Source organism: Perca flavescens, chromosome 5, assembly GCF_004354835.1.
Source record: "Perca flavescens isolate YP-PL-M2 chromosome 5, PFLA_1.0, whole genome shotgun sequence".
NCBI classification, from domain to species: domain Eukaryota; kingdom Metazoa; phylum Chordata; class Actinopteri; order Perciformes; family Percidae; genus Perca; species Perca flavescens.
The window spans coordinates 9,405,829-9,433,572 of NC_041335.1; the positions used below are offsets into that span (position 1 = coordinate 9,405,829).

At 40.7% G+C, this 27,744-nt stretch overlaps 1 protein-coding gene across 1 annotated transcript in view; it reads left to right on the forward strand.

The window, feature by feature from the left end:
* The window catches only part of LOC114555927 (protein crumbs homolog 1), a 45,252-nt gene extending 26,970 nt beyond the window's left edge, over positions 1 to 18,282 (forward strand). Inside the window, exons 7-13 of the mRNA XM_028578699.1 lie at positions 4,795 to 5,739; positions 6,609 to 7,150; positions 9,358 to 9,523; positions 10,811 to 11,672; positions 13,081 to 13,197; positions 13,413 to 13,539; positions 15,513 to 18,282. Of these exons, the coding sequence (XP_028434500.1) occupies positions 4,795 to 5,739; positions 6,609 to 7,150; positions 9,358 to 9,523; positions 10,811 to 11,672; positions 13,081 to 13,197; positions 13,413 to 13,539; positions 15,513 to 15,734 (2,981 nt within the window). The 3' untranslated portion in view covers positions 15,735 to 18,282. The remainder of the gene's footprint in view (positions 1 to 4,794; positions 5,740 to 6,608; positions 7,151 to 9,357; positions 9,524 to 10,810; positions 11,673 to 13,080; positions 13,198 to 13,412; positions 13,540 to 15,512) is intronic.
* The last annotated feature ends 9,462 nt before the right edge of the window (positions 18,283 to 27,744 follow it).

The window sequence follows — 27,744 nt, forward strand, 5'->3', positions numbered from 1 at the left end:
TTACTTTACTATTTATTTTTGTGGCGACTTTTTACTTTTACTCCTTACATTTGAACACGAATATTTTCTTTCTATTCCTTACATTTTAGAAAATGTGCTCGTTACTTTAGTTTTGTACAACAGGTCGTCTATCAGGAGTGATTGTGAGTGCATGTCAGAAAATAGCGCGGACACGCGCCTCACACCGCGAGCGGGCCCGCACGGAGAAAGAAATGAGAGAAAAGAAAAAGACACAATCTGTCCGGAAGATAACCAGTTAGATCGTGTGTGTACGTCCTTGAGAACTCTAAGTCGTATAACTTATGTTGTCAGTTAATGTAAGCCTGTTGTTGTATTGGTCTATAGTTCTTGCAAACTTAAAGTAAGTTAGCTAGTGATTCTGTTGTTTGTGTTCTTCACCTGTTAGCTAGGATGCACGTTGCTTGATCTTATTGAAGCATCAAAAGAGAGAAGTTGTTAGTAATTCATATTTAATCCTTTATTTTCTTTCCAGAAGCCATATTTGAGCACACACACATACATGTAGATTCCTTTAAATGTTAAGGGGAAGATTAAAAAAGAGAAAATGGATCTGTGAATTCTCACAGAATCACAACTGAATTCATATCTTGCTACTCAGTCCGAACTGTCCCAGTCTCTGTCACAATAATCATATATGTGAGGTTTTAGGCCTTGGCAGACATCCATTTAAAATGTAGGCAATGGCATTTATATAAAGAGCCTTTTTTCCATGTCCACTGAAGTTTCTCAGCTTGCACTCTAGTAACATTTATGTGGTCCAGGTAGCTTTGCATAAAAGATTCACAAGGCTACTTTTACTTTTATACTTTAAGTAAATTTCCAAGCCTGTACTTTGTTACTTTTACTTGAGTAAAGAAGTTAAATCAGTACTTCTACTTGTACCAGAGTATTTTTTAACACAAGTATCTGTACTTCTACTTGAGTACGAGAAGTGAGTACTTTTGCCATCTCTGGTTAGTTTCAGCTCTAAATTCCATGCACAATAAACACTCTAAATTCAAATACCAGTATATTAGAAACTTCCCCAACAGACATCTTATTTACATGCTATATATATCAGACTAGATTAGAATTGATAAAACGTCAAATCCTCTGAAATGTGTAACAAGCCATCTCTCTTTTACAATAATAACAAGTTTTTATGTAATAGTAATCATTGTTTTTGTGCTGGTTTGGCTCACTGCAAAAAGAACTTCCCTGTGGAGGACAAGAAAGATCTTAAGTGAAGTGAACAGAGCATGCAATAGAAGCCATTCTTGACAGATAACCTTCATGCCTTCAGGTCTCAGAATGTCCTTGGCCAAACAATAAAGGGTTAATCTTCCTCCTGCTTATCATTCCTCATGGCCAGCCAAGGTATTAATTCCTCATTAAAGGAGGTTTGTCACCGCATCACTCAAAACAGGAGGAACCGCACCAATAGCTGACCATGAAACTCAGAAGTGAGGAATTCTGCTTTCATCAACAAAATGAGAGGCTAATTTAATTTGCTAGGCAAAAAACAGAGCAGAGGATTGGAGGGGGATGAGCGTGCATATGGTATGGAGGAGCATAGCAGAAAACAACAAAGCCAATTAAAGGTGCCATATGTCAGGCGTTTAAACGGGGTTCTCCTATGAAATTTGTCAGGGGGAGGGGAGATTACAGCAAAGCTGCTTAGCAGCCTCATTAAAACCTGATGAAAAAAAAAAAGACGATACAAAACATTTTGAGCAAAACAAGGGCATTTTTCCAAATTATCTGTATTTAATTTTTCTGGTATGCTCTGCTGTAGACATTTCACTATTGTGCAACAGTGAGGAAAGATAGAGGAAAACCCCATGTGGCTAAACAAAATAACATTGTATGGCACATGTGCAAGAGGTTAAATTTCCACGTCCCTATAACTGGTTGTTAAGCCTGTAGAGATGAACCCTGCTTGTGCTCTCTACATTGTACTTGGGCCAGTCTTATAGAGAAAGTAATTAATGCCAATTCCAAATTTACCACTTTAATGTCAGAGAATATCCAAGTTCTTTTTATGTAAATTTACAACTTTAATCTTCGAAATTCAGAGTTTTTTCTCGGACTATTACCCCTCTCTCCCGGGTCCATAAAATTATTATTTTTGTCCTACAATGGCCTTAGAACGCTATCGTAGCAGAAACAACTTGCTTTTGCCAACATCAAGCTGACAAGAAACTCTGTGGCAGATAAAGTTTATGATCTTTCTGGAGTGGTTTACTGGTCTGGCCCACTTAAGATCAAATTAGGTGTATGCCCATTAACTCAATGAGTTTGACACCCCTGGGTTAGGGTTATTAGTTTAGTCATATATTATGAATAACGCATTTCACATTGTGCCTTCCCCCGGTTTTGCTCATCACATCAGCAACAGGTGGATGCTTTTAAAGCTTGGTGAAGTCAACACAGACCATGTGAAAAAACAAACAAATCTGCATTATTATTTCCAGCTAGTATCAACCCCATCAATGCTGATGCATGTGCTGGTTCTATCAGAGTTCCATTTGTAAATGTTCTTTCGGAGGCTTAGGTAAAAACCTTGTTGAAAAAAACATTTATATCACCGGATACTGTGAGTATTGCCAATGGAAGAAGATGATCTCTGAGATGAATTACATCAATCAAGGCAGAATTCAAGAATACATGTTAGAATATAGTTTGACTAAGATAAAATCTGAGATTTGTTTTCTAAACAACTGTTTAACAACAGAATTTCAAATAAGAGATACTTTATTTGAGAGTGAAATAAATGTATTGACATGGTGCACAATCAGGTTCAGAGATGTGAAGAATGGTTGGACCCCATCGCAATGTCATACATTTTTTAGGGGGTAGAGAGGCCATGGGTAGTACAGGAAAATCCCCTAGATGGAGTCTAGAAATGGGTGGTGGTGTAGGGCAACAGCAATGCTATGATTGGCTCACAGAGACCTTGGCAAAATCTGATTGGTTTAACTGAAAGAGTGGACGCCCATAGTCAGCAGATTAAGATGTAAGACAGTGAGAATGAATGAGAAGGTTTTCTTTCCTCCTTTCCTTTCCTCCTCTTAACTTCTGCTAAGCCTCATTTAAGGGAATGTGTAATTCAAACATAACATTTGCAATTAACTTTTATCCCACACACCCCCTTTCCTACCCAACCCTGGCGACCATATAACAAAACACAGAATTGTGACAATCAAATGCGACACTCTGACAGCAAGGTCAGAATAAATTCAGAGAATGTAAGACTTAAATGTCACCACAGGTTAAACAGTCTGGCTTTTGTAATTCAGAATTTGGAGAAAAGGTTAGGATTGTGAGGTTAAAATCACAATTCTGAGACTTTAATCTCGTAATTGACTGACTATTCATAATTTATTTCAAACATTATAACCATTAAAATCTATAAATCTGAATATTAGTTTTTCCCCCCATAATTTCAAAATAAACTCCAAATTTAATTTTATACCAGTGTAATACTAGTGTTGAATCTACTTAAATTGTCTTAGATTCAGTCAGGAAGCAAGTCTTAGCTGCTATACAAAAGTTAATAAAAGTCCCGTCATATGGACATCAATATGGCCTCTGTGTATCGTCCAGCCGTGCTCAGGCCTGAAACCTAGAACCTGCAGCACCTCCTGCAGGTTCATTCTCGTAGCTCCAGCCACTAGTGGGCATCCACAGCACAGCACATGGAGCAAGGAGGGGATGCAGCACTGCATTCCTCTTGTCAAACACTGACAGGAGCCAGCTGGAGGCTGCAAGCTTACTGCTCTGCCAGGGCTGGGCTGCAGACAGGAGAGGAGCGGGGGGTGTGAGGGAGGGATTCGGGGAGGGACGGAGGAGGGAGAAAGAGAGTTAGGAAAAGAAGAGGTGGGCAGGGCTGCCTTGTAATCACTTCTGCCTGTCTGCCTGGTACAGAGTGGAGGCACTTCTGCTTTGTAAGCTAAAGCGAGAGAAAGAGAGGGAGAGAGAAGGAGAGAGAGAGAGAGAGAGAGAGAGAGAGAGAGAGAGAGAGACAGAAAGCAAGCCTGGTTGTGTCACTTCTGTCAGCCAGCAGTGTGAGGAGTGTGTTGGCTGTTGACTCAGTGGATCATGGGGGGAAGCAGGTTGATGCTGCTGCTGCTGTGCTGCTGCTGTGGGCTCTGGTGGCTGACAGGTACAGTATGGTACAGCACTTTAATGCTACATTAGCAAAGAAGAAAGTTGCGTGCTTGTGAAGGAGGGTGGAGTCTTGGCACACAGAGAGGATGAACAGCTTTAGGGTTCCTTGGGTGTAGAGTATTTTAAAGGACTATGTTAATGCGAGTTGACTGATGCTGCCAGGGCTTAATGTTGAATGCGGTTTGATTAGATGGCTGTGACTACTAAAACCAGACACATTCAGTAGACTGTAATTCTGGCACAGGGTGTGTGTGTGTGCACACAAGTTTGTCTGACAAGCATATAGTCAGTATGACAGACACTGGTTTAATGGTTTTAAGGGATTCTGTGCAGATCTAATTATTATCTAATTGTTCAATTAATGGCCATTTCCTCCAGTCATTTCCTCATCTGCAAATAACTGATCTGCCTGTTCATCTGTATGTGCTAAGTTCTGTGTCTAATTAAGTCATCTAGTGTAGTTTGAATTTCCAGGCTCCCAGTGCATCCCCCTTGATTGATTAAGTAAATTTATGTGATAACTAAATTATCATTAAATATGACTCCCTTTGCAATCCATGCGAAGGCGGTGTCAGCGTTGTCAAAGTAAGTTGTAGTACTAAACGTGAGTGTCTCTCCATGCAGGTGTACACTGTGAGGTGGACATCAACGAGTGCGAGAGCGATCCCTGCCAGAATGGCGCCACGTGTGAAGACGCTGCCAACTCCTATAGGTGTCACTGCCCCGTGCCAGAGCCTGGCCAGGAGCCTTGGGGTGGGCGAGACTGTGACGTCCGTCTGGTCGGCTGCCAACAGCACCAGTGTCAGCATGGAGCAGGTTGCGTGCCCGCACTGACCGATGATGGAGAGCACAGCTACACCTGCCTCTGTCTGCCTGGCTGGACCGGAGAACGCTGCAACACCTCCACCACCTTCTCCTTCAACTCTGAGGGCTACATCCACATGCAGCTGCCTATTTCAAAAAACAGGACAAAACGAGAGACTAATCACGGGCTCCACATGCAGCTCCGATTCAGGAGCACTCTGCCCGACATGGTGCTGTACTACCGGGGCAGCACGGAGCGCTTTGTCTCCTTGGAGCTTGTTGGAGGCTCCCTTAAGGCCAAGGTGAAGTCAGGGAAGGTACTGCAGGTCATTTACCCTGGCCCAGTCAATGACGGGGAATGGCACCAGGCCACCGTGACCATGGATGAGAGGCTGGTTCTGGTTGTAAAAGGACCCGGCTGTGAGGAAGAGTGCCTGGTGAAAAATGAGGGCTACAATCATCTCATCTTCCTACAGCGCAGCTCCTTTCAACATCTGTATGTCGGAGGGGCACCGCAGGAATATTTGGCCCAAACGTCCAGCGGAACGGGGTTCATTGGCTGCATGCAAGACCTTCAAGTTGACCACAAGCTGCTTCTACCTCAGGATCTCATTAAAGAGGAGAACCAGGGCTTGGAAATAGGATGCAGCAAAAATGATTGGTGTCAAGATGACCCATGCATGCAACGTGGGCAATGTGTGGACATGTGGGTTCGTCCCAGCTGTCGGTGTCATCGGCCCTACTATGGAGAAAGCTGTGGGAAAGGTGAGAATAACTATTGTATACTTATAGGTTTGCAGCAAAACTACTACTTATAGACCACTGGATAGATTACTTTGTGGCTAGTGATCAGAGTGGTGGTCTCCAAGACTATGTGTAGGAGGAACTGTTGGAATGCCTGTGTACGTGGGATTCTTACCCTGCGACTAATACTTGAGATGAATACAGATTGGTATCCCAATTTGATCTCTTGGTATCTCGCTCAAAGTGAGGATCCTGTTTTTTAGGAAGGTATGACAAATCAAAATGTATGAATGAAATCTAAAGTCCCTCCTAATGAGCACTTAAACGCTTTTTCTGGACAAAGCTGGATATATCAAAGTCTAAGCTTCTTTACCTTCCATTATGAAATAGAGTTAGCTCTTACCGCTGTTTGGGACTGCTATCATGCCAAATCACAGAGTTTAGTGCAAAAAAAACCCTAAAACATTTACTTATAATGTGTTAATGAAATTTTGTCAGTCTCATAGATACAAAGAACAACAAAGCCATTCAAAACGCTTTACATTAGACATAAAAAATTTAAAAATGCAGCAGAGGCCCAATCCTGACATGTATTCTATACAGTATGGGTCAAAAAGCACTGGATCCTGCACTTACCCTGATGCAACTTAACCATTTACCTTCCTGGCACTTCTTTCAAAATGTCTGTTAAAAAAGTACGGTTCAAGCCAGAGCCAAGACACACACGTGTTGTGTCTTTAAAATGCTCCTCAATAGCATCACAAGACATTATAAAACCATTTCAGTAGTATCTCCCCCAAAATAAAGTATTACTGACGTAGGTACAACATGTGCCAGTGTGTTGGTTAATATACTGACAAATGTGCGCTTCCCATCCCCCCCCCCCCCAGAGTATCCATCCTGGACCTTCGGACATGAGAACACCACCAGCTATGCCGGCTTCAACATCTCGGAAACTCATGGAGACAACTTCACTATCTCCTTTTTAATGCGCTCCCTCAAACACAACGGTCTGCTCCTGCAACTCCGTCGAGAAGGAAAGCCCTACCTGACAGTTTATCTGAAGGAGGGCACTGTAGCTATTTACAGCCCTCACACCACTCTGCTGTCAGAGGCCATGTTCGTCACTGACGGCAACAATAATTTAGTGACTGTACAGGTACAGTATGGCCATGTGGTCTACCCCAAAGCAGGGAATCATCGGGCATTAGGGAATGTGAGTGTAGAGGCAGGGGACGTGGTGTATGTGGGAGGGCTCCCTGCAGGCAATAGCATGAATGCCTGGGGTGGAAATTTCAAGGGCTGCCTGCAGGACATTCAGCTGGACCACAAGCATCTGACCACTGAGGATCACGCAGAGGGGCTGGAAGTTTACCAGGCAGGCCCAGAGGAGAACGTGCTGCCAGGATGCCAAAGTGATGACACATGCAAGGTAAAAGAGAAATGTATAACCAGCTGTATTATTATGACCTTAACTACAGAATTGACACAAATTTGACGAAACGTATGCTTCTCTCAAAATCATGAAATGTAGAGAAAGGCTGAAGTGATATTCCGTTTGGTAATGTTACCAATATTTTTGTACTAGAGTACAATTATGAATCTTTACACCGCAAAAAAAATCCTATTTAATTTCAAGGGTCCCATGGTAATCCCAAACAACATTTGGGTCAGGATTGTGGTTTGGATTTACATGTTGGTCCCCTTAAGTAGTACTCCCGGGACACAAACACGTTTCGTGGTTGAAAATCTTGTGCTTTCCCCGGGACTCGAACTCCCCACCCCCCAGCTTGAAAGCCCTGTGTTTTATGACCACAGCGGTCTTATACAGCATCGTGGCCAGTGGTGGAAGAAGTTTCAGATCCTTTACTTAAGTAAAAGTACTAATACCACACTGTAAAAAGTAACAAGTAAAAAATCCATTGGAAATCTTAGTTAAGTAAAAAGATGTAAGTAATATCTGGAAAATGTACTTAGTAATTAAAGTAAAAGTACTCAAGGCAGAAAAATCCTCACGTTTTTGAAACTGAGAACGATATAAACAGTTCTGTCCATCAACTATGTGTTTAATCGTTTAGTCATTTCAGCTGGACACGTAGGCCGTTAAATTGTTATAATCCAACATTGTATTTCATAAACTACAAGTGTTTTGTGTGCTAAAATCTTAACGTGTAAAGTAACTAACTTAAGCTGTCAGATTAGTGTAGTGGAGTAAAAAGTACAATATTTATCTCTGAAATGAAGCAGAGTAGAAGTAGAAAGTGGCACTAAAAGAAAAGACTGAAGTTTTTTAAGTACCTCAAATTTGTACTTAAGTAGAGTACTTGAGTAAATGTACTTAGTTATATTACACCACTGATCGCGGTGCATACTACAATAAATACGTGGAATACATACAAATTAAAGTGCATTACTTTTCGTAGCGATATGTAACAGCCTGACCTCTGTCACTTATACTATTTCTACTACAATTCTCTACAGCACATTTTTCTACAACTCCTGCTTCTGCTACTGCTACTACAGCTACTATTAATGCTACTGTCAAACCAACAAAGAGAAAATTAAAGCACAATAATATGGAATATGCTTTATTTCTTGCATCATAAATTATTTTTTGTGTTAGGCTTGTTCAAACTTTGTTGTAGTGATAAATTGTTCAATAGAGTTGTTCAATGTCTTGAGCTACCCTAACCTCCAACAGTGAGGCTGTAATGCACAGTGTTAGATTGACCCGTTACATTTTTACCACTATTGTGGGAAATGGTGTACAGTAAGGTTTGGTTTGACAGGCCATGGTGTTTAAAGCTGTACGTCTCCAGCTTTAGCTGTACTCCATCTCAGTTGTTCTTTGTAGAGCACTAAAGTAGAGCTGCAAAGATTGATCAATTAATCTATTTGTCAACTATTAAATTAATCGCCAACTATTTTGACAATCTATTAAGTGGTTTGAGTCATTTTTACTGAAAAAATTAAAGCTTCTTAAATGTGAATATGTTTTAGTTTCTCCACTCCTCCTCCTCTGAGAGTAAACTAAATGTCTTTGAGTTGTGGACAAAGGAAGACGACAGATCATTAGACAATAAAAATGATTGTTAATTTCTGTGCTACACTAAAGTCAGCAGGTAAACATACAACTACTGGATGTTTACATGCTATGTTAGCATTGCTGTTAAATTGTAGCTCAGGCTAATGGGGAATGTAACTTCCAGATCACCAAAGTCATTTCTATTCATTATCTGGGGTCTGTAGCGTACCACATTTAATTCCAGCCCATCCAATAGATTTTATTTTTTGAAATTTCAGTTTGGACCAAAGGTGGTGGACCAACACTATGACCAACCAACATTGCCATCTCTAAAGCCACTTTAACATGGCGTGTGGCTAATATTCAGTTTTAATAAAAAGCCCCAGATAAACCCTGTTATGTTTTGCCAGTGTGTAGCTCTAACAGCGCCTTGTGGTGCTGTCTGATAGCTGATAGATAGTGCTGTACTGTTTTGCCTCAACCCTATTAACATTGATCTGATTGTGAATCCCTTTGATCTGTAAGTTACCGCTCAATCCTCTCTGCCATCGCATCAGGTGGGAGATTTTACAAGTGATCATCTAATCCATCCATCTGTGTTTGTCTTGTCACAGGATCAGCCCTGTTTTAATGGTGGACAGTGTCAGGTTACCTGGAATGACTTCAAGTGCGACTGTTCCATTAACTTCTCGGGCCGGCTGTGCGAGACACGTTTGTGGTGCGTCGACAACCCTTGTTCTGACGCAGTACGCTGTGTGGACCTACAGGACGGATATGAGTGTGAGTAAACTTAAACTCTTGTCAAGGTAGGGCGAGTCAAGTCAAGTCAGGTGAGGTCAAGTTTATTTGTTTAGCTTTTAATTTCTTAATTAGCCTTACCGTCTTGAAACGTTTCTGAAGCTCCATTCAAGGACAACCTGCCAACCTTAGACCATTACTGACATCAAAGGAAAAACAAGAGAGAGGGAAGAAACTCCATGACCTCAAGAGTTTGACTGCAAAGGGTGCTAAGAAGAGAAATTATCCGACCTACTGAAATACACAAACAAAAAATAAAGAGTTTATGGTTGATGCTTTTTCCAAGTAGCAGAAATAAAATGGAAACGGGAAGCCTCAGAGACTCTGGAAATGCAACACTGACAACAGATCTAATGAACAAAAATCTGTTTACTTATGGTTTATTCCAGTGATCTTGATTACCCATCATGTGTGACTGCAGTGGGATTTGAAATCCTGACTGTGTCGATTTGGGAGAGCGATGTTGATAACGATTGATAACGTTAGCTAGCTATCTTCGCTAGCATTACTTACACTTAGCTGTCTAAATCAGTGTTACATTGCAGAATTTACACACTACTGTGTGTTTTCTTTTAGATGTTGTTTAGGTAGGTAGCTAAATTGTATTACCGATGATTTGGCTGACATCTCTCAGACAGCCAGAGCTTTTTGTTCTTTCTCCCTTTTCATTCACTTTCTTCGAGTGTGTGTTAAGGGGGCAGGGAGTTAAAAGTAACACATTTCAAATTAGAAATGAGTCAAGTTTTTTGGTTGCATTTGAGGCAGGAAACAGTCCATTTTGACTCTACATTCATTTAGCTTAGGTGGTGTGGCCCAAAACGGCTTGGGTGCTGTGACTAAGCCTTATAATGGGAGGGAAAACCCTGTTTAGTCCAAACACCAAGTTAATGGAAACATTAAAAGAAGAATGGGCGAAACCAGTGCATGAGATGTAGAAATGTCCTGAAATTTTCTCTTCAGTATAGACCAAGCTCCCAAAACAATCACTACACTACATAATGCAATGTGATACTTTCATTAGACCTTTGCCTGGTTAATGCTCATGGCTTTCAAGTTCCACGCCCCCAGTATTTACTGATGGCTTTCATTTAAAAATTGTAGTCCCATAGCTTAAACTGAGAAATGATGACATAATCAGGGTAAATGTCCCAGGCTACATCCACATTACTACATTTTCATTTTTAAACAGCCTTTTGATAGAAAAATGATCTCTGTTCGCACAAGTTTGTAACATTTCAAAACTGCTCACATGGTATTTTCCTCCCACAGGTTTAACTGAAGCCATTTTTCAGGACAACGCTCTTCAGTATGTTTCCAACAGTTCCCTGCTGAGCCCTGTTACCAACATCACCATGGATGTAAGGACGCGGGACGAGAACGGGATCTTGTTGCGAGCCGGCAGCAGAGCCGAGGTCTTCTGCATTGGTCTGCTCAACTCCTCCCTGCTGGTCAAACTGAACAGCGGGGCGAGTGCAGAGCTGCTGGCCTTCACAAGTGACAGAGCCATCGCAGACGGAGCATGGCATCACATCCAGCTGACCATGGTCGATCCCACACAGTTAGCATCCCGCTGGCGCCTTACCGTCGATGGGCAGAGAGTGGGTGGTAGCTTCGGCGTTGGCGGCAACCTTAACTTCCTGAATGACACCATAATCTGGCTGGCGGAGAAGTACACTGGATGTTTAGGGGAGGTGCGAGTGGGTGGAGTCTACCTGCCGCTCATAAATGTACCGGACGCCCCGCAGATGAGCTGGTTCTCCAGATTGGGTGGGCACGAGCCAATCATAGGATGCCTAGGTGCACCGATTTGCGATTCCCAGCCCTGCCTCAACCAGGGTGTATGCCAGGACCAGTTTAATGAGTTTAACTGCAGCTGCAGCGCAGGATGGGAGGGGGAACTGTGCGAGATGGAGGTTAATGAGTGTTCTTCAGGTCCCTGTGTCTACGGTACATGTACAGACCTTCTGGCAGACTACCAGTGTGACTGTGAGCCTGGATACACAGGGACAAACTGTCAGGAAGAGGTGGATAACTGTGTGGAGTTCAGCTGTGTGAATGGAGGAACCTGCGTGGACAGGTTGGGAGCTCACACCTGTTCATGTCCTCCTGGCTACGTCGGCAAACGCTGCCAGTGAGTACAACGCTTTCTATACAGCACAGTTTAGGCTTTTTACCTTTTGCACATATTTATGATAATTACCATGACTCATCAATGACCTGATTATGCTGCAGTGTAATGACATCATTGCAGGCTGAATAAGCATCCTTTCTAGTTGGCTGTTTGTGTAGACATGCTGGTGTTTAGCTGTGGGCTGGGACGATATGCTTTTGTCCCGATTTGCTTATTTCCTCGATGCATTGCTGCCGGTTTGATTTGTATTGTGAATTTCATTTATTGTGATTCGATAGTATTTTCCTTCTTTACCAAAAACAAAAGTGGAATAATACACTTCTAGAGACAATATATCATGAAACATTTCTAAACTCTTAATTGTTTTCTAAGAAGAATGCACATCACGTCAGTCAGTCAGTCTATTTATTTAATTTGTAAAAAAGTATTTATAGTATAAGGATTTTCTGCAATTTCTGCTTTTAGTCTGTTTTGCTGTAAACGGACATGATGTAGTCGCCATCGGCGGTACCATATGAATAGAAAATATTTAGGTCAAAGTTATTGCTAAAAAAAAAAAATTTATGAATAAAAAAAATATTGATTCTAGGGAAAAGAATCGATTTAAAAAATTGTGGCGAAAAAAATTACGATACGTACGTTTTCCGATTTTCTTTCCCACCCCTACTATTTAGCAGCGATCTGTGCATGATGTGAACACTGAATATTGAATGGTGCATGACCTTCCACCCCCGCATTGATCATGCAACTGGTTTTGCTTAACATTAAATGTGACGTTTTCTTTTTGCCACTCAAGGAAAGCAGAGGCAGTTGTCAACAAAAAAGTTGACATATTATTTTCTTATAAAGTTGATTGGCAATTGTGTAAACAGACATTTGAGAACTGCAGAGTTGGGGATAATTCTCTTTGGCTTCATCACTACGAGCAACATCTTTTGAAAATTAAAGTAATTTAACAAATTGTTATTATTAAAAAATATTGATTTGTTTTGTTTTATTGCTACACATAACTGGCTTCATGTTCACGCCATTCGTATAAAAACATTTGCTTCAGATAATTCTTTACTACTTAAAATATAATAAAAGCAGATTCAATAATGACAACAGCGACAATACAATTGTATGCCCAAAAGTTAGTCATTTAATTATATTAAAAAGTTGCCTGTGCAATGAAAAAGTCAGAAAGTAGAACGCTTCATTTGATGTGGCACAAGCCACTATCAACGCAAAGTGTCAAATCACACCTACTCTTGTTCAAATTAATGTGGAAGCCAAAAATCATTATTGTATGATTGTTGGATTAATTGGGAAGATCTTAGTTTCACCTGCACAGACATTGGGTCATTATTAAAGGTTGTATAACTACAATATCATACCTTAGAGTGTAATAAGTGTGTGTGTCCAATAGGTGGCGTTTCCCTCCAGTGGCGTGCGATGCACACACAGAGTGTCTAAACGGAGGGGTTTGTATAGGAGGCGACTCTGGAGGCAACTGCACCTGCAAGCCGGGATACACGGGTGCCAGGTGAGAGCCGCCCAATGTACATTCCTCACCACACACACACAACTGCTGCTCAGGAGAAAGTTTGTCTGAACCACATCAAAGTGTAAAGGTCAGGAGTGTGTGCGCGCGTGTGTGTGTGTGTGTGTGTGTGTGTGTGTGTGTGTGTGTGTGTGTGTGTGTGTGTGTGTCTGCTCTGTCAGTCAGGGTTGTGTTAAAACCCTTCTGATGTGTTTCAGGTGTGAGACAGAAATAGACGAGTGTGAGTCCAGCCCTTGTCTCAACGGTGCCACCTGTCTCGACAGACTCAACCACTTCCAGTGTGTGTGTGTGCCGGGTTTCAGCGGCACAATGTGCGAGAGCAACGTAAGTGACGGACAGCTTTTTTTCACTTACACTGGCTTTGAGTCAATTCACTTTCACAGCACATGTGCAAAATTAGGGTTTAATATCCATGGCTTAGATGCAAGTAGCCTACCCTTTAGCTGCTAAAGTTTAAATAGGAAAACTAATTTTTGTGTGGTTTGCATTTGTATTGTTTTACTACTCATACAATTACTTAAAGTATATAATACACAGCGTGACTGAAACCTATGAATATAATAAGCCAGGTGTTCACCAATCAGAGAGCTTGTTTCCATGCTAATTTGCATTGTCTTTCCAACTAGCACCTGGCCCTAAAGGCTCAGGGAAAGCCTAAACGAATGGGTTAATTCTTTTTGAATCGGATTTCGAATTGGATAAGGAAATGGATTTGAAAATGGGGAAAGGAGTTCCTTTTTAAAAGCTGTATTCTTAGTTCAATTAGTGATTTCAACTATTAATTCCTGTTTTTACAATTGCATTTTCGAATTCATTTGGAAATTATCTTTTTCATTTTGTAATTCATTAATGTATTTTTAAATGAGAATGTATTTATTTACTGTTTTAATGTTTAACTTTGAAACTCTTTTTATATTTCCTCTATTAAATAATGGATTAAAAGCTGAAGCTATGAATCATTTTGACTAATAGTTAGTTAAGATCAGAGGATGTTGAGTGGATCAGTCAAAGTTAAGTCAGGATACTGTTTTGAATCATTTACATTTTTTTTTTCAAATGCTATAAAATTGAATAAAACCCCCAAATTAAATGAAAGCCATCATTAATTTTATGTGCAAAGAACATTGTGGTTCCAAACAAGGTAGATCCCAACTTTGTTGAGTCAAATTAGGACAACACAAGGGTTAAAATCGTACAAAAGAAGGTATGGTCATGCATACAGTACATAACTAGGGTTTTAAATTGACACCCGGCAACTGGCCAAATGCTGCTAAAAATTTCCTTTGGCGGGTAACATTGTTAAGTTACTAAGCCCTGCTATGCTCTGCTACGTCCTATAATGCCCTGCAGTGCCCAGCTATGCCATGAATTACTACAACTACTATTTCTGGTCATTGTTCCAGTATCTTTATTGTGACTATTATTGCCATCGTTCATCACACCACCAACCGGCACTGTCACACACCGCCTACCAAGAGCCTGGGTCTGTCTTAGGTTTCTCCCTAAAAGGAAGTATTCCTCACCACCCAAAGTTTCTCCCTAAAATGAAGTTTTCCTCACCACTGTTGCACTAAGTGCTTGCTCTTGGGGGAATTACTGGAATTGTTGGGTCTTTGTAACTTATAGAGTGTGGTCCGGACCTACTCTATCTGTAAAGTGTCCTGAGATAACTCTTGCTATGATTTGATACTATAAATAAAATTGAATTGAATTGAATTACTAGCCACTTTGGATAAAAGAAGCAAATGCAACTGCGTCTGTTTGAATCGGTCAGCTACAGAGAATGAAGTCAGTGTTGCCAGATTGGTCTGTTTTCCGCTAAGAAACTTTGGGTGGTTTTGTGTGTGTTTGGCTTGGAAACGTAATCTTTATCTGGCAACACTGCGCGTAGTAGCCTACTAATCCTACATTTCCCATGAACACTTTATCGTGAAGTGTCTTGCAACTGTTGGCTATGAGACTAGCGTGTGTGGTATTGGTTACGAACTACGCTGAAACAGAGAAGACGAGCGGAACGGGGCTAAACAAACCAAAGGAGCTGAAATCAAAGTAAAGTTAGTGAGGTAAAACAAAAACGTGGAGATATTTTTCGGGAGTTAAGAAACCAGAGGAGCAAAACAGGAAGGCTGCAGGGACAGGTGACAATGAAGATGAAAGAGGAGGGGGGAAAGTGAAATTTGGCTAGTGGAAAATCTCATTGGCTGGTCATTTTTAAAATCTGCTAGCCACTTTGGCAGGTGATAATAAGAAGTTTATTTAAAGCCCTGCACGTAACGATCTGTTCTGTGCTCTTGCAGAAAGCGGAGCCTATGGAGCGAATCCCCTGGCTGGTGGTGACCATCCCCCTGATCACCCTGTGTGTGTTACTGGCCATCCTGGTGGTGTTTTGCCTCATCATGACAGCGCGGAAGAAGCGGCAGTCAGAGGGCACGTACAGCCCCAGCTCACAGGAGGTGGCCGGTGCCAGGCTCGAGATGGGCAGTGTCCTCAAAGTGCCCCCAGAGGAAAGGCTGATCTAAGGCCTGCAGCCCTGCCTCACAGCCTCTATCTATGTAAAGGGGCAGAGAGAACATAAGGTCTGCAGTGTCACACTGGCGGGCCCTCCTGCCCTCTGAAGAAGTGATGGAGGATTACTCAGTCAGTGCGTTTACATGCACAGCAGGAACCGGGGCATGGTCTTACCCTTGTTAAGTGAATAACCTGGTTATGCCAGTTCTCCCTGCATACATAACGGGGAAGAATGCGAAGAATAACAAGAGTAACTCCACCTCCGGTAGAGTAGGTGGTACTCTACCAACGTACAACTGGTAGGAAAAATCACAACAGCTTGGAAAGCAAGGAGAACATGGACCAATTTTCAGCGCTCTACATTTAATACATTCTTCATGCCTTACTTCTCGTACTGGCGTGGGTTTAAAGGTTTAAAGCTTGTGTTGTTGCTGTTGCTGTTTGGCGCTGTTGTTTCCAACTGCTCTCTTATATTTCCGTGCAACGGAGAGGGCAGGGGCTGCATGTGCAGACGCATAACCTGAGCTTACCCCGGTTAAGACGTAAACATGCCCGAATACCGCGGTTACTAAAGGAGTTCTCTAGGTCTGTTAACCGGGGGAAGAGAACTCTGATTTTGGCCGGGTTTAGGTGATTACATGGCGTTTGAGTAACCGGGGCATTGCCTTAACCCAAATATAATCACTCAGGTTCTTAAACTGCATGTAAACGCACTGAATAATGACTGATCCTCCACCTGGAAAAACTACTGATGTTGAAGTCTCACAGATGTACGGTTAAATATGAGTGACAGTTACCCGATTACTCAGGCTGTCCTGCTGGGGCGAGAGTGGTCAAAGGATGCTCTGATGCTGGACGCCCCCCCTTGAGGACAATCTCAAGCTTCACATGGGACCAAACTCATGTGAGGACCATGTGTACTAAAGAAAAGCCCTGTCTGTGGGTATTAAGGAATGTATTCACACAGGCTGGAAACCACAGCAACTGAAACTCTCCGACACCCTCCATAGGGGCAAGTAATTCATCATTTATGGTTTAGTCAAGCAAAACATTCAAAACCTTCCTCTGCAGATTGTGTTTTGCATGAGAGGGGAACGAGGGATGTGTAAAGGGAGAAGAATACATGTGAAAGCAATTCTGTTAAACAGAGTTTAATTTGCATGAGTATGAATTGCATAATATTATCAGGGCGGCACTTTCTTCTTCACCAACATACTCCTTGTAGTATTACATTGCATTTACAAGGGGTGTCTGTTTAAAGGGAGATTTTTTTTTTTACAGACAAACACTAATTCAATGCTTATCCTGCATGACTTCAACTCTTCTGCCATGATGTGAGCTAATTTCAGCTTTTTTCTCTCTTCTGCCACGGTAAATTTGTGTTTTTTTGTGTCTATGAATTTGGAAGAAGCAGTTGCAGGAATGTATTTTTGATTCAAAACTCATGTCATCTTTTGCTGAATAAGACATTTTCATTTTTTACAATATTGCCTTGAGCACCGTTGATTTCAGGTGCTTAATATAGGCTATATAGAGTCCTTCTTGTCCGACAGGGAAAACATTCTTAAGTTGAAGGCGGTACTCATCTATCATGTGGATGCAGGTTTTCATTCACTCAGTTACCGAGTAACTTCTCTTTATTCAAGCTGCTGCAGTCTGTGAATGAAAAAAAGTCCCCCCCGCCAAAACCCTAACCCATAGGATGAAACATGACTCCAGAACCCCCAACTTAACGTGCAGAGTGACATCACTGCAGCCTCTGCAGGGGTCAACAACTGCTGTGTTAATATTTGCTGTATTATATTGTCAATGTGCACTGTACAGGCTAACCACTCTTCCATTCTCAACCATTCTTTGTCACTGTGTAAATATGCTGTGAGTGTTTTATTATATATTGTCTTTGTGTTGTGTATAATGTGCTGCAAAAGTTCAAGTCACTGTATTTCCCTTTTTGTAATATTTTCAAAAAGAACGGTATGTAATTGTAGGAATGTTATTGCTGTGGTCTAACGTGTCACGTCAGCATTTGTGGAAATGTTCTGACACTTTATTCAAGTGTCAGAAAAAAGAGAATTCAGCGAAGAATGTCTTCTTGAATTGTAGCTAATTTAAAGGAATAATTCAACATCTTTAGAATTCTACTTATTCACTTTTTCCAAGATCTATATTTAGATCGCTGCCTTTTTGGTTTAAAAACAAATGGGTCATGACTTCTTGTTCTCTGAAACAAATTAATGTTGTTCACCATTTAACAGTTCCAGCCCCTAACTCCCCCTAAACCACAAGTTCTCATTTCTCAGTTTCCATTTCTGTTCATTTACAGATTAAATAAACAAGATCCAATGTGTTAATTAGTGAACTTTACGGAACCAGGCTAGCGGTTTCCCACGGCTTCCAGTCTTTATGCTAAGCTAGACTAACCACGTCATAACAAAGCTAACTACTGAACACACAGACATGAGACTGACATCAATGGCAGAAAGAGTGTAAATAAGTGTTTTTCCCCAAATGTTGAACTATTTCTTTAAGTTTTAATATTAATGAAACATTGTCAAGTCACCGTTTTTGATACTATAATCTCATGGAGCTGCTTCAGACAAACCTGCATTCTAGCTTTGGATGCCACTGCACTCACACTACGTGTCTTCAGCTGTCACTACTACTCGTCCCACTGCTCACCTGCCTTTCACTCTGTTCTCACCAGTGAATCTAACTTAACTAACTTAAACTCCTTAACCAGGACGCTTTTACAGCTAACTATGGTTAGGTGCTGATGTGTTTCAAATTCAGACTGACGCACTGTACCATTTTCATGTTAATGGGAATAGAACAGTTTGTGAAAGGGAGGGTAATGTTTGAGTATTAGGTAGGGTTGATACCAGATTTTAAAGTTTACTTTGACTTTATTTCCACTGACCTAGTACAACTGGCCCAATATCGCTCAAATGTGGCTAATTAGAGGCATTATATGGCCAAAAGTATGTGGACACCCCTGTCCGCATGCTTTTGTGTAATTTTTGTCTGGGGCTGTTTTTCAGAGTTTGGTCCAGGCTTTTTTTTTCCAATGAAGGGAAATCTTTATTAGGTAACTTTTTTTTATCTTAATGAACCTCTGTTACATTCAAGCCATTGCCAAATGAGTTGCTACAAAGCTAATTAAGACAATCAGCTCTACACAACTCTCTCTGTATTTCTCAGTATGGCTAGGTTAAAAAAAATGGTGTCGTCCGGCGACTTTCGCACGCAGAAAATCGAGCGAAGATAATGACCTCTTCTGAATAGTCCATGTTTTTTTAATCCTGTGTGTCCACCTTGGTTGGTTACAAGCAACTGCGTGGAGGAGGGCTTGTATCATGTGGATGTGCCGACATCTTAGTTGTCATTACTTAAAAAATACTCATGGGGGAGACAGAAACTACGCACTATAGCTTTAATGTTGCAGCAGTTTGTGCTTCTCCTCTTTCAACATGACAATGCCCCAGTGCACATAGCCTACTCCATTAAGATTATTTTTTCCAGTTTGGTGTGGAAGCACTTGACTAGCCTTCACAGATCCCTGACCTTAACTGTATTCAACCCATTTAGGATGAACTTAAACACCGAATCTGAGCCAGAAGTGATCACCAAACATCAGTGTTGGACCTCACTAACAGCCCAGTCTCACGGCAGTTCGTGTAATGCCTGCAGCCAGGTTCCAAAATCGTCCAGAAAGCCGGAAATCAGAGTGGATTCTGGTAGAGTAGCACATCAATGTCCATAGTTTTAGAATGAAGAATATTCAGCAGTTAGATATGGGTGCAGTCTATATCCATGACGTTCCCCTTCCAGGCATTGCTCTGCCGGATATCCTACTTTTCAGCCGGATGTCAAAATTTTAAACTCTGTTGGATTTATGAGGACTATGGTTAACTGCTCCTCAGATCTCTGCAGGGTAAATCCAGACAGATAGCTAGGCTACTAAAACAACATTTGAACGTACATGTTCCACTAAAAGTTCCTTCCCGAGGCTATTTTGCAGCGGCACCGGGGCTCTGCCCAAGATGATTAAAATTGGTTTAAAGAAATGCCAATAAACCAGAGCACATTTTTCTGCCATCCAGGAATGCTATGTGGATTAGCCAGACCCTCCTCTACAGCGTTGTGAAGGAAGGTCTGGCAACGCGAGACTAATATCGGTGCAATGTTCACATACTTCTGGCCATGAATTGCATGTGTATGGAGGTTAAAAAGTTAAGAATTATCGGATATATCATCATCATTTTGAGGAAGATCTGCTTGGGGTCAGCTCTCCAGCATCAGACCTGGGCTCCAAGTCTCTACACTAGAGGTCTTCTGAAACAGACTGATAGAAACCTGCCCATACCTGACATACAGTAAGTTAACTTTTGAAAAAGAGAGACTCAGTCCGACGGGACTGATGTTATCAAATATTTTCTCCCACGGTGATTGGGGCATACCCTCAGATTCATTCATATACTAGACATATTGACACAGAGCAGTGACAGTAAAATTAAACCCTTCCCAACCTGAGCATATTTTGGACCTGGTCCAACTTTGTTCCTGGGTAAGGTCCTTCAGAGCTGATTGGAACCACAAAAGAACCTCTTCTACATCCAACTCAACTCACTCCCCAGTTAATCTATTATATGGTTATTGTTTGTAATTCATGAAACACAAGAATGGTCTGTCTTATGCTACTTATTCAGGCAGTGAAAGCCTTTTGTGGACTGTATTTTAAAGGAGAGGACACTGACAGAAACCTCAATGTGAGAAGTGTGCAGGGATGCAGCTCTGCTCAAGTATTCAAAAGTTGTTAAAAGCATCATGGTATTGTACAGACATGAAGTGCTGTGAATTTACAACAGAACATACACAGGAAGTATCCCGGCAATGTACAAAATGGTAGTGATTTTACACTGGAGTTGTTTAACTAAAGCTGTACCATGTACAGCACACTGTAGATCAGTACATGAAGAGTTCTATTCCAAAATATTACATATTCACGTTAGGAAATAAACAGGATTTAGTTTGTGAGTGATACTAATGGGTCAACCCAAGACTTGTACTGTAATTCACTCAATAGAGACCCCTGTTTTTTTCAAAGTGAGTATCTCATTTTGATATAAAACTCTTTATTTGTACTCAGTATGTGTATATGAGGAGGATTTGATGGTTTATGGTCATTTTGTGCATTTAGTTGGAAATGTCGCTAAGTTGTCGCTAAGTTCACAGTGTTCAAGGAAAAATAAAACACATAAGAAATAAATGAATAATGAATGGATGGTTTTTTTCCCATTTTCAACAGTAAAATAAAAGAACATATCCACACTAAATCAAGTTACCACATTCAAAAAATCTGGTATGACAAGTACTTACAGCAGAAGTAAAGGCTGCAACAAAACAGGAAAGTGAATGTCTAGGGCGATGGAGTAATAACAAAAAAAATCATACAAAACAATTGGCTTAATTTACTAAATATATGACAAATATTGTGTTTGGTTTAAACTTTGGGAAAAAAGAAGCAAATGTATCATTTATGTAAAGCTCCTTGGTGCAACATTCGTCTCTATCCATCGAGGATAGACGGAATGAATGATTGTCAATCATATTTCTTCAATCTAAAATATATTGCTTCCCCAATAGAAAGAAATATATGGATTACTAGTAATAGCTGCTTCAAAAACAAACAAAAAACACTGCAATAGCAAAGATACATTGAACTGTTGAACCCCCTCCACATTCCCTCTCTGTCTTTGAAGCTAATGGTGCATTCCTTTGTGTCTCTGAGCGGCTCCCACCCAGGCTGGCTGCTGGCTTGGTCAGTGCTTCTCCTCCCTAATGGTGGCAAGTGAAGCAGGACAAGCATCCTCCTCCTCTTCCTCCTCCTTCTTGATCCCACAGTGTGGGGGCGGAGGAGCCAGGAATGCTGGCATGAAACCCTGAGATCCTCCTGCTACTCCACACCAAGTTAGAAAATTAGAATTCTTTTTTTTTTAAACTAAAGAAACACATACAGGCACCTTCTCAGTGAGACACAATGGACATGTTCTGCTTCCAGTGAAATATCTGAAATTGGAAACTTGAAAATGCTGTAACATGAAGATCATAACGTGGATATTGTTTGTTGGAAAGACAAATTGCTGGAGTGTTTTATGTGTAACTTTTAAATGCGGTGAGCACCACAAACTAAATTTCATTCACCTTTGTTGATATGTGTTGGAAGCGTACATCTCAGAGACAGATATGTAAAATTATATTACATTTCATTTAGATGACGCTTTTATCCAAAGCAACTTACAATTGCTATATCTGTCAGAAGCCACACGCCTCTGTAGCAACTAGGGGTTAAGTGTCTTGTTCAGGGACACAGTGGTTGATGTACCACATTGGGAATTGAACTCAGATCTCCCACACAAAAGGCCTGTGTCATATTCACTGCGCCATCAGCACCTATAATATCATTATATAATATATACCACTGGAGGAAGAACGCCTAAACCGAGACCAAGTCATCACCAAGACCGGAGTGTATCGAGACTAAGACAAGACCAAGACTTTGAGGGGTTGAGACTAAGTCAAGTCCAAGACCAGACCAATGTGAGTCCTACACTGCATGCCACGATAAAATGTGGAAAATGCTAACCATAGGCACTCCTCAAATTGATCTGAAAGAAAAAAATAACACGGAAAACAAATTAAGATTCTTCTTCATTCACCTCTTTTATTGCCATAAGTGTATCATGAAAAATGCATTGATAAAATAATCAAAAGGCATTTGTGGTCTTGAAATGAAATCCTGAGTCCTCTTTATCTGAGACAGAGTCAAGACCGAGTAAAAATGCGGTCCATTCCGAGACGAGACCGAGACCTTCAAAAAAGTGGTCTTGGTCTTGTGATCAGGACCGATCTTGAGTACTACAACACTGTTTGACGCAGATGCAAATTTGCGTTTCCTAGGATGGCGAAGGGATGTCCTGACCTGCCCTATACTCTGCCTCTCATTGGCTAGTACTCGTTACCTTCGTTGGTTAGATTGGTTAGGTTTAGGCATGAGGGGATAGATTGGTTAGGGTTAGGGTAAAAATACCTGGGTAAGCCAATCAGAGGCAGAGTATGGCAGGGTAGGGCCAGACATTCCTTTGCCATCCTAGGAAACGCAAATTCACGGCCGGACCAACTCCGGTGGATTTATGAGGACTATGGTTAACTGCTCCTCAGATCTCTGCAGGGTAAATCCAGACAGCTAGCTAGACTATCTGTCCAATCTGAGTTCTCTTTTGCACGACTAAAACAACTTTTGAGCGATGCAGGATCTCAAGGGAGAGACAAAGTGAGGGTCATGCTACTGACTGACACAGCCATAGACATCTGTAGGCTACTTTTCTGTAATGCTATGCTAACATTACAGTCCAAACCCAACGCAGACAGTTGATGCACACATGCAGGGTTCTGGTTATAACCTGTTCAAACCTGTTCATGAGCGTTGACCAGAACCAATGGAAAAACCAGCTAGCAACAGTGCTATCTCAGCTACACCTGTCTTGTATGTCATAGCTCTCCCTCAAAAGTTTCCCGATATGGTTCTGTGTATTTTCCTTTGCAGAAGAAGGGCTTGTCTGTCATAAGCAGCTTAAGATAGCTGTAAAAGGTGGAGTTAGGGCACCTGGGTAGCTCACCTGGTAGAGTAGGTACCCATATATAGAGGTTTACTAATCGGTGCAGAGGGTTCGACTCCGAGCTGTGGCCCCCTTGCTGCATGTTGTTCCCCCTTCTTTCTTCCCCCTTCGTGTCTTCAGCTGTCATACAAATAAAGGCCTAAAATACCCAAAAAATTATCTTAAAAACAAAGAAGCAGAAAAAAGGTGGAGTTAGATGACCTTTCAACTTCTTGGTCGGAATATTTATCTCAAGAATGTTAGGAAACATTGCGTTTTATACCTATCTGAGATCTGATGATAGACCCCCTCCAGATGTTCTCTAGCTGATCTGATTGCATCCTGATATCAATGTGTTCTGCCTGCAAGTACATCTGCATTTATATACGTTTTTCCAGATCCAGATAAGCAGAGGTGCTAGTACTAAAATATTGTACTCAAGTAAAAATACCAATACTTTGATGAAATATTACTCAAGTACAAGTAAAAATACCTATTTGAAAAATTACTCAAGTAAAAGTTATAAATAGTTTATTTAAAAAAAACTGTAAAACAGGGCGGGGGAGAGACTTCAGTTTTGATTATTATAAGTGTTTACTATTTATTTTTTTAAACCCTTAATCGTCTTCTTCCTTATTTCTCTACATTTGTATTATTGTATGGGTAACCCGTGGTTTAAAATTATTATTAGATCAATTAACAATTTGCCATCACCGCATTAAAATGTCAACTATGTCCCACATATCCTTCAGAAACTATGACATATATTGACATTTTGCAATACAAATATACTTCATTATAGACTCTGCCTCCCTGGCCCTGAGAGTAGTGTGCATGGTGCACCCTCCCACACTCGTGCGCCTCCTCCTCCACCCATCTGCCCCTCGCTCTCCCTGACTGGATGGCTGGCTGGCAAGTGACAGGACTGACAGACGAGGCCTGTTCCTGGGTTAGTATCATGTCGGCGGGGAGCGAAGCCTCCCGGCGGTGTCAGCCATCATAGTGCCAGCTCCAGGTCTAATGAGGGAGACTGCCGCCTCGGCATTCCCTCCCCGGTGTCAGGAGTCGGCCGACAAATCAGCAGTGCATCACGGGCCCAGCACAAATGATATGTTGACAAATGCAGATATTTCACTTTTAATTGACACTAAGAGACAGAGATGATCCGGCTGCCAGGGCTTCTGAGGAGACAAGGACAAGACAAGATGAGAGAGAGATATGGAGAGGGAGAGAGAGAGCAGGGGCGGGGGGTTTAAACAGTGTTAGAGAAAAGAAGATAATGGAATAGGCTTTGGAAGATGTTTAATATTTGCGCAGGGTGTCATTTTTTCTGTGTGTTATGGCTGAGGAGGAGAAGAAAGGGGGGTTGAGATTAGAGGTGTGTGTTTCTGAGGCTTGTCAACGCAGACAGTCGCTGTATTATATGGCAGCCTCACAGCCTACTGATTCTTCTAAACCCTGACAACACTGCCTATTCATTTAGCCAGGTGGGCTTTCTCTGTAAAGACCCCCTATCTGAACTCTGCCTGACAAAGGCTGGATCAGGGAACACTTGATATTCTATGTATTTGCTCTTATTGTCTGCTTGCTGATTCATTTCGGAGGTCTTATTAGTAAGTCAAACCACTGTCCATCAACTACAATATGCATACAATGCAATTTTTAAATTGATGATTATGATGACCTTTTATTATTAACCATATCCAGTATGCTGTATACATTTATAAACAATACTACAAAGAAAACAAAGAATATTAGTTTACATAATTTGACCTTCAAATGTACAACTAAATGAATAGATTACTGGTAATAAATCAAATCAAAGTAGACTCTCTATAGCTTCCATTCCTTGAGAAAGAGTTACGTAACTTACAGTGCCCATATTATGAAAAAAATCAAACTTGGAAAAACAAAACATCCATGCTGTTTTGAGTGAGATGCGGGTTTCTGAATGTGTCCTGCCTTCAATTTTGAGAATTAAACCATGTAAACCTATTCTGGTATAACCTCAAAATACAATTATGAACCTGAAAATGAGCATAATATGGGCACTTTAAAAACATCACAATGAAACAACCTGTCTAATATTTAATCATCAGTACCTTCCAATATGTCAGTTTTGTCAAGCAATTCCATTAAGAATTGGTCATTTTAAATCATTGTATGTAGTTTCCACCAGTCCTGAATGACACAGTTTACACAATCTGTTTTCCGTCTGAATATTTTTAAATCTGCTAACTTCAACAGCTTGAGGAAGGATAGCAGTTCTTAATTGTGCCACTAAAGATCATTGGATTCTGGATAAGTGTGATGTAACTCTGGGCTATATTTCTGTTCAATATGCATGTGTCCTGAATCTTGGTTTTGGCATGATATTTTCTTACCATTTTCTTCAAACATGGACAAAAGCTTACTTGATGATGTTAACATATCAACATACTGTCAGTTATTCTTATATATAAGACATATTAGGCATTAATTAAAAAAAATTCTGTAATTTAACCCAGATAAAATCCATACTTTGTCTATCCTCTACCATTCTAATTAAGAAATTGTACAGTAAAACTGCCTGAATTGCCAACATGTGAGTGAATCAATAAACCCTCAAGACTGCATACAAATTATACTTTATTTTGTGTGTACTAAAGAAAGCAAAATCATTACTTACTGTAAAATGTAAGAAACGTTTTACTGAGCTATTTTTTACGACATCCTGATGGTAACAATACAGATTTTCCTTCTTCATACCCTGAGTCCCCGCTTTATTAGATAGAATTAAATGCAGTATACAACTAACAATACTGCAATGAATACTGCTTTTTGAAAATTCTATTCATAAATGTCATGTTTTTTTCTGATACTGAGACAAAAAGGTGTTGATTCAAATCTTGTTGTATCGGACTGTATTATATTATGTTGTCTACCTACATTAACATCATAAAGAGGGCAGAATATTACGTAAATAATATAATGGAGTCCAATACAACACCACTTACTGCGGCCTCAAAAACGTTTGATTGGACTTTGGGTAATTTTGCCTTTAATTAATGGTATATACTGTAATAGTGAGGAAGTCTGGAAATGTAAGGGGGGAGAGGAGAGAAGGGGATGACGTGCAACAAGGGTCCCACGGAAAATTCACACCACATACATACGTTAGACCTTAACCATCCTAGACCCTAGGCCATCACGTTGTTTTATCAAATTCAAATCCTTTTCAACAAACTTCAACTTCACGTCTTTTTCAACAGACACTTTGACTTGTCATAGAAGAGCACAGGTGTTACTGATAATATTAATAAACACCATGACAGCGTGACAATGAGCAAGCATGAATAATACCAGCACCCTGAAACTGAAGCAGCTAAATGGAATTCAGCAGTCGTTCATTTTATTATTTATGCCTCCTGTGGCATGTCAGATGGGAACTGATTAAACTCCTGGATTTAAAGGTATAATATGCAGTGCTTTGTATATTGACTAACTGTATATGTAAAGACTTTGGCACTGTAGCCACACCAGCCCACATTACCAAGCCCATGCAGCCCTACCCACGGACAAGTGCATTTACTAATTACATTTGTGTACAGGTGGTGAAATAATATAAGCAGTACCTTATGTAACATATTTTTAAACATTTAATGTAAGTAACTGGCAAACAATGCTTACTACTTTTTAAAGAGCATACGTTTATAACAAATTTACACATACTGCCTGTTTATGCCGTCATTCTTTACAGTATGATGTTCCTTGTTGTCACTGTCTGTCTGTTCGATTGTCCGTGTTTCTCTCTGTTGACACTGTACATATTGTCTGTCTGGTTCTCCATCTTTCATCTCTCCATTTCTGCAATTTAAATATGTTTTTATGGCTGTGATATACTTCAGGGTTTTTCCTTGCTCAGAATTGGCCTTTGGGGGAACACATCAAGTTTTGAGGGTAAAAGACTTCAATTCCTGCATTTTGATACATTTTTAGGCACCAATTTATAGTAAAAACGTCTATATTTATGGCAAGGAAATCACAAAATTTTGGTGGCAGGTAACAATTCAAAATACAAAATATAATGGAATATTATTATATTCAGTAATCCAGTAAGGGGGCTTTCACATCTGGGACATGGGCCGGATACGACAACACTTGACCCCAAGGTCCAAGGTGTTTTATTAGCATGAACAAGGATTTTTGGTAATTTTTTTTCCCCAAGGTGCACGTTTTGCTCCCAAGTTGAAAAATATAGGATTGACTTAGGCTACTGCTTTCACTGCTAAATTGTACAATAACACAAACATGTTATGGATACAAAACGTTGTGAAGTGTACATTCTATTGATCAAAAATGATCAGTGATGTTGAATATAGCCTAC